This window comes from Channa argus, chromosome 15 (assembly GCF_033026475.1).
Source record: "Channa argus isolate prfri chromosome 15, Channa argus male v1.0, whole genome shotgun sequence".
In the NCBI taxonomy this organism is placed as follows: domain Eukaryota; kingdom Metazoa; phylum Chordata; class Actinopteri; order Anabantiformes; family Channidae; genus Channa; species Channa argus.
Window position 1 is genome coordinate 22,878,337 of NC_090211.1, and position 7,827 is coordinate 22,886,163.

The following is a 7,827-nucleotide window of genomic DNA, read 5'->3' on the forward strand; positions in this document are numbered from 1 at the left end:
AAAGTAGGTCTAGTTATAAAATACATATTTGTATAGTATATTTGCCTTTGAAATGTAGTGGAATGAATACTGAATACTGTTCAACGTTAAGATGGGGCCTGGTGGTTCAGTGTTGGTGCATTAGGTCGGGTCCCACCTCACCAGGTGCGCGGCCCTGTCCAACCACCACGGGCCAACTTGGTGCCGGACCCAAGCCTGGATACAAAGGGAAGGTTGTGGCAAGAAGGGCATCTGGTGTAAAAAAACCCAACAGTCCATGCTACATCAACATGCAGAACAAGTTCAGCTGATGCGAACCCTGAAAACACGAGAAAGCCGTTATGTTTGATCTTATAGAGCGTTAAGACCATATTTGATTATAGTCCTTGAGTAAATGTAGTTACCTATTTGCTATCATTGCTTATGTATCTATCAACTTCTATCTACATGGTAACTTTAAATAAGCCAATAATGCACTAAGTGCTTCACATAACATTTTCACTTAACAGTAGAGCCAAAACTAGATTTAACGTTCTTGAAAATGTATTGAGATATTTACCAAAACTCTGCAGCTCAGTAGACACTCAATCATGTAACAAGCTTCCAAACTCAGGTTTGAACTGTGGTTACAGTTGTTTCAGATGGTGAACAGACATCACAATAGTTATAATCATTCAAGTTCATATTTTATTTAACATAAATCATATTGCAGTCAATGTGAACAGCTGGGGTTTCAATATACACAATAGAATCGTAACATTTAAGCCCCTCCCCTCTCTGAACCCCACCCCACCCCCAACAATGACCCTCCCATTCCAACCCCCCAAATGAAAACAAATGCCCCTTTCCCTCCCCCACAAACTGTCCACCCTCCACTTCTTTATACTAACACACTGGTACCAAAGACCCTGCCCTAGACAGCGCCTACCTAGACATGACAATCCACCCACCCCCCTCCCCCCGATGCTGTGCATGAGGTTTAGCAGCAAACTCCAAACTGATCAAACTCCTGTTGCTAAAAAAAGATCTGAAAGCAAAAACAAACGCTGTTTCACCACAGTTTTTGGCTGAAGGCCAAAAGTTTCGGTCTCGTTTACCACTTGTCACACCTGTGGCCTCACTTTAAGGGATATTTTAAGGCAGCTCTGAACTGGTCGTAAGCCCCCTCCCACACCAACTCAAACCACTCCCCATAATACATGCTCATCTCTTCTGCTGATAAAATAACAGCTGTGAAATCACAACACCCTGAAAACTGCCTGTTTAGCTTTTAGAAAATGTATACAGTCTAACAAGCCCCTCCCATTCTGACCCATTAGCCCCTGTCTACACCTGCATGCTGAAAACTCAGTTTGGATCTTATTTCAGGTGCATTTTTAAAGGTGCCTATACTACTAATGTGTTGCGAAGTCAAGCTGAAAGGTATCAATGTTTAGGCGGGACTTTCTTAAGGTGTTACAACTAATAACCCCCTCCCTCTAGTGCAGAGGTCATATTCCAACAGGTGTGAAATCACTCAGGTGACTCCACAACTGCTCCATTGTGACTAAATGCCCCTCCCCTCTACATGCTGTCAAAACAACACTTTTTGTGTTTTTTTGGATGATTTGTGGTTTTAGTTTGTGCACTGGAACTACTATCTTAGCAAACAACAGGTAACTACTACAAGTGTTGATACTTGAGGCTGCCAGGCAACTATCACTACAGCTGCTGTCAGGTTGTTAGGGCAACTATCGCTACAGCTACAGATGCTCTGCACAGAAATCCTGGGCAAACATTAGTTGGACAAGAACAGTTTTACTGTTGTTGTGTAGTTTGGAGTTTGCTGCTGGTTGCTACACGATGAACAACCAAACTGCAGCAAGAGGAAGGGGGTGGGTTTGGGCGTGTCCTTCTGACCACCTGTCTGATGTCAGATGTCTTCACCACGCACGCAAAATCAAAGAAAAAATACATAGGTGTATCATCACCATTGCCATAGGCGTTGTGGCACTCACTGAATCACCAGAGCAACATTCACTGACCACCCACACCTGCCTTCCCCCTTCCTCCCCCTACTCCCCCAGTTCTTCATCATTGTCCTGCTCTGCTGCGGCTCACCGTCAGGTGTCTTTTCAAGTCCAGTTAGGTGTTGTTGGCGCCCCCCTGTGGCGTGTAAACGGTTGAATGCTGTGTCTTGGAAGTGAAACAGGGAAAGGAAGAGGGGGAAAAGGGGAGGTGAAAACAGAATGAGGAGGGGGAGGGGGGTTTCTGTGATGTCTTCTTTTGTTTTAAAATAGAAAAGCATCTTCTGGCGTGCTGCTTTCCTTTTCTGTGCTTCCAGCTTCTGCCAATGAGCAGCACTGAAGAGTAAGAGAGGAAGAAGGGGTGAGGCAGAAGGGGAGCAGGAGGTGAGTAGTGAAAGGGGGAGGAGTGGGGGGAGGATTATGGGACGCTGAGTTATTTAAGACACCTCTCGAAGTAGGTGGCACCCACGTAGCCGCCCCTCAGAGAGCGATGGACATTCTGCTCAAACAGCCGCCGGTTCGTCTGGAGGACCTCTGCTGCCTCCTTGTTCAATGGGTCCTCTGGGTTAGGCTCCTGTGAGACGGAGGAGGGGGGGAGAAAACCGCTCTTTAATTTACATTAACACTTCATTCTTCAAGTTTAGGCATAAAAATAGATATTTTCTAGTTTCCCAATAACTGGACCCTGCACTCACCAAAATGTTCAAACTGCGTTTTTATCAATAACCGGTTAACTTGCAACTTCAGTTAGAATGTTCCTTTAAAAGCTTGTTTTAGTCCTGAATCTTGTGTACTGTAATGTGTCTGTTGTTAAGTACACAAATTTTAAGACTTTTTAAAATAATTGAAGGCTCTTTAAGAGATGCCTGCAGAATGAAAAAGCAGATTTTTAAATATCGGTCTGACAGTTTTAAATTTGATGTTTTTCACAGGCTTTAAAGACCCTTTAAAAACCACACAGAATTCAAATTCGATTCAATTCATTTAAAGCTTTTTTAATGATACAAGTATTAGGAATAACCAGTGGAGAGCGCAAAACTTTTTCCACATTTTGTCTGGTTTCCTCCAGACATGACACTTGGCATCCAGGCCAAAGAGTTCAATCTTTGTTCCATCAGACCAAAGAATTTTGTTTCTCATGGTCTGTGCCTCGATACAATCCTGTCTCGGAGGTCTACAGACAATTCCTTGGACTTCATGTCTTGCTTTGTGCTCTGACATGCACAGTTAACTGTGGGACCTTATGTGATTTTTTTCCTTTTTTTATTTTTAATAAAACTCTCTCCACTAACACTGGTTTTTAGATAGACGTGCCGCCATTCATACGTACATTGATGTGTTGTACGTGAGTACACTGACAAAAACATCCAAAATAACTCAGTGAATCATTAAGTGTAAGTGTGGGTAAAACTTACTAGAAATAGATACTGTAGACCATAGATGATAGAGTTTATTGTCAACACTGGTTTCCAATCCTCTCTGTGGAGCAGGAGAGAAAAGCAAAGTCACACAACACTGCAGACTTGTTTATAACAGATTAACTCCAGGAGGTAACGGTATATCACCTGGAATCTAAATTAAACAAACTTAATCAGATTGTTTCTGAACCTCAACGTTTAAACCAAAAATAAAGTAAGCGCAGTTGAGCACAGACCTTAAGATATTTAGGCAGACGTTTCCTTCCAGGTCGATGTTGGGGTGATACACCATCGTCTCACACTTTACCTTGGGGGGGTCGTGTGGGTAACCCTGTCCTACCTGAAACACAAGTTTCTGTTAGAAACAGAACTGACAAGCCTAACAATTAAACGTACCACACAAAACAGTATAAAGAAAGTGTTATGATTTTAAATATGATAAAGTGCACAGTATAAATATCCAATTTATTATACAAATAAAGAATGTTTAAAATGTCACAAATGCTACTATTGTTATATAGTTCTGTAAATGTACTCAATTTACTCTAATTAAATATTCTACAGTTTAGAATGATACTGTATGTATGTAAGCAGTTTGGCAGACTGAACACAAAGAGTGAAATAACTAACCAGAGACTTTCAGGGCTTATTCACACTAGGCAATATGTAGCGTGCTGGAGCCCAAGTCTTGTTTATTGCAACGGTGGGAACACTGCTGGCCGTGTCCTGCCTCCCATGAAGAGGACAGCCAGGGCACGGTTCAGCCGAGCAAACACCTCCAATGCTGTATCAAGGGGAGCGCTTGTATTCCAAACTAAGATTCACGTGGCAGTGATGTGAGCATCTTGGGGCACAGATCACTGTAGCTCAAGGTGAGCGTCAGCCAACAGGGGAAAGGAGAAGGGCTAACAATCGTGCTTGGGCACTCTACAAGGCTACTGTGCCTAGCGTGAGTATGCCGTGAGACAAAATGAGAGAGGACAGCTGTGAAGTGTGTTTCTCACCTTAAAGCTGAAGACAAATTTTCCTCCTTTGTAAAAACCCTATGAGAAGAAAACAAACAGATCTTACACAGTGAAAAGAGACATCTTCAATCCCTGAACATGATTTTTCTGCCTAACTTTAGCCTGTGATATGGTTACCAACATACTGTGACTTAAAGAGAAACACAGCACTATATGCACCTGGCTGCAGTGATGTACAGGTGAACTTTAGAAAATTTCTGACCATGTTCATCAGGAGTTAATTTTCATGTTCTGATGAGTATTTTCATCATCCATCGATTTTGATCAATAAAATCTAAAAAGCTTGTGCTCAATCCTTATATATCAGTTTTCACGACATAAAAATTGTATATGTTGGACAAAAGCAAAAATTTGTGTTAACTGATCTAACTTAACTTGTGACTCCTCTGAACTAAATTCCTGCAAGAAAACTTTGTTCCCAAGACAGGAGGTAAACACACACCTCGTCTGGTGAGATGATGAGTCTGAAGTTGAGCAGGTCATCGTCATCAGGGAAGTTGATCTCACATGTCTTTGGCAGGTTCAACTCATTGATGTCTGTAACACAAGCGCAACTTCAGCAAAATCAGCTTCAACAACATCAGCTTTAACATTAATTTTAACATTTTATCATTAATTAGATTTTAGTTCATAGTAAAAGCTCCACAGATGCCAATGTTGAGTTTTAGGTACAGCCACTTGTACTCATCGAAGTTGTTTGATACAATGCACCAGTATCACTTTACAGCAACATCCAATAAGCTCTACTAGCTGAGGAGACATTTCAACTACTGTAAATTAAAATGTCTTTCTGCTCTGCTTTCTGCTCTCTGTGTCTGAGAAAGAAGACTTTGCATTTTGTTCAAAGTGACAAAGGCTGATACACACGACAAAATCTAGCAAAAAATATTGCAGCGGCTATAACAGCTGCAAAATACTTTTATATTTTATCAGCTGCTATAAAATGTATATATATATATATATATATATATATATATATATATATATATATATATATATATATATATATATATATATATATATATATATATATATATAGTATAAAACATTTCTGCACTATTATTATAATTTGTATGGTTACAATACTGCATTATTGTTAAGTACTCTTATCAGTTCTCAGTCTGAGATAGACTGGTGTCCTCTTGCTAAATGACAGATGCATAGGTTCCAGCCCACCACGACCCTGAACAGCATAAAGAGTTAAAGATGATGGATGGATGGATCAGTACTCATGTCTGTCATGTCTGACAATTTGCTTGAGTATATTAAAAACTAAATAATTGGTTTCCTAGAGAGCACATGTGGACCCTTCCTTGGATAAAAAAATACTGGACCCCAGGTCTTAACTATTTAAGTTTATTTTGTAGAAACTGGGTAGTAATAGCATGCATCTGGGGGGGGCACATGGCCCCAAACATGTTTGCTGCAGAGGACTGCACGTAAGCTCCCCTGCGGGGTCGTGCCTGCCAAGTTCACACTTCCACAAGCCCTGCTCTCGTTCATGTTGTTGCTCTCAGATGTTGTAGCTGGCTCTGTGGGTGGGTCTACAACAACACACAGGAGGCTGCTGTAAAAGAAGAACATAACATCCATCCATCCATCCATCCAAACATTATCTGACCATGTTTCCGTTCAGGGTCACTGATTAAGAGGTAGGGTGCACCCTGGACAGCTCTCCAGTCTATCTCAGCCCAAACCCAGAGACAAATAGAAAGACATCCTTTCACACACATTTAGAGTCACTGTGCGCTAGGGCTACGCCAAGTTTAAAAGAATGACTGGCACAAACGTAACTGTGAGGAGGGTTTGGCAACATTGTTGGCATCCAGCACAAACCTGAATGAGAGGCAAAGGAGCCTGGATTTGTTTCTTTGTTTACATAAACATAAATCTGAGAATGGACAGTAGAGTCTTTTGCCTGTATACATAATTGCCCCTTTGGTGTATCAGTATTACATGTGATTTCAACATTTAATAGGTGGACCGGATTCAAATTAAGGAAATCTTAACAAGTAGAAGATGCACTCAAAGTACATTTATTACTAGTCAAAAGTAGTTAAGATATCTTTAATTACATGTTGATAAGTAAAAATTCCCAGTCAAGTTGTATGGAAAATCTAATTCAAGCAATCTACAACTATCTGAAATGTGAATTTTGATGTATGGCTATACTTGGTCTGTTGTTGTTAATAAAATCTATACCACACTAAAAACACAGATATGTTTAGACCAGCTTATTTATTAAGGTGTTGGCCAGAATGTGGATTTTTACGTTTTTAGGAACCATTCAAATACGGACTAATAGAAGGAAAGAAAACAGTCTACTGACACCAGAAAGTAGCTGGTTATTTGCCAGGTTTGAGGTTTCTAACCTCAGTAAAATGTGAAAAACAAGTTTGTAACCTTTTAGACAATGAAACTGAGAGCTGTCACAGCAGGTTAGCTCGTTTAAACCAACCTTGTTAGCTGGAAATATTCCTCAGAAATGTGATTATTGCTCGAGACTGTGAAATGTTGACTTTTGGCAGTTACACGTTAATGATTTTGTGTTTTTTGCTGTTAGCTGACTGCTAACATACTAGCCTCAAACATTCACATAAGGTAGGTAACAGCTTGGGGCTGTCTGCGTTTTGTTTTCAAATCTAATACAAGCTTGCCACCTTGCTAACTTCAAGCTAACGTTAGCACGCTAGCTCCTAGTCTCTGTGACTCGTAATAATAATCATAATGATACATCGCTTTTAGTCTCTGTATTCCTGTATTATATACAGTGAGGTGTGCGTCGCCACCCTGTAATTTACTGGTAACTAGTCATCCGGCTAACCGGGTATCGGTGTTGATAACTAGCCTACCTTTCTGTATTCGGAGCTGGGCCGCGCTGGCTTTTTTACCCCCGGCTCCTGTTCTGTTTCCTCCAGCAGATTCCTCGTCTTTCTTCTGCTGTTTCAGGGAAAAAAGCTTAATCATCTTTAGTTGTTTGATAAATGAATGCCTGTACTTTGTGTCCCTAGTCGTGTCTGTGGCTGTGTGAGGATTTCAAGAGAGTCAGATCAGATCCTAACAGCACCGTAGTGTAGATGGAGCCGGTGCGTCTCAACTAATTAGACTGAGCAGAGATGCTAGCCACCGAGCTAGCTTAGCCTGTTAGCTAGCAGGAGAGGCCAGGGAGGGGAAGGATTGGGGGGTGGGGGGGGTCCTACTCCGACTGTCTTCCAGATTATGAAATATGTTTTATCGTCTGCTTTATTACTGTAAGAATATGTTAAAGACTGTAAATACTGTTAAAATAAGCTGTTTTTGGTTTGTATGGAAGACCATTATTGCCAAAAAAGCGTGGGACAAAGTGAAAGTATATTACCCATCTTTGAAGATTTAACTGTGTTTCAAAGAACTCAGAAG

General features: G+C 40.9%; 1 protein-coding gene across 1 annotated transcript; it reads right to left on the minus strand.

Moving 5' to 3' along the window:
* Nucleotides 1-652: 652 nt before the first annotated feature.
* Nucleotides 653-7,569, minus strand: ube2m (ubiquitin conjugating enzyme E2 M). The gene is made up of 6 exons (XM_067476655.1): nucleotides 7,281-7,569; nucleotides 4,871-4,965; nucleotides 4,408-4,446; nucleotides 3,640-3,743; nucleotides 3,401-3,464; nucleotides 653-2,559 (listed from the first exon to the last, which is right to left on the minus strand). Exons 1-6 carry the CDS (start codon nucleotides 7,393-7,395, stop codon nucleotides 2,419-2,421), a joined length of 558 nt encoding a protein of 185 aa, XP_067332756.1. The 5' UTR covers nucleotides 7,396-7,569; the 3' UTR covers nucleotides 653-2,418.
* Nucleotides 7,570-7,827: the final 258 nt, after the last annotated feature.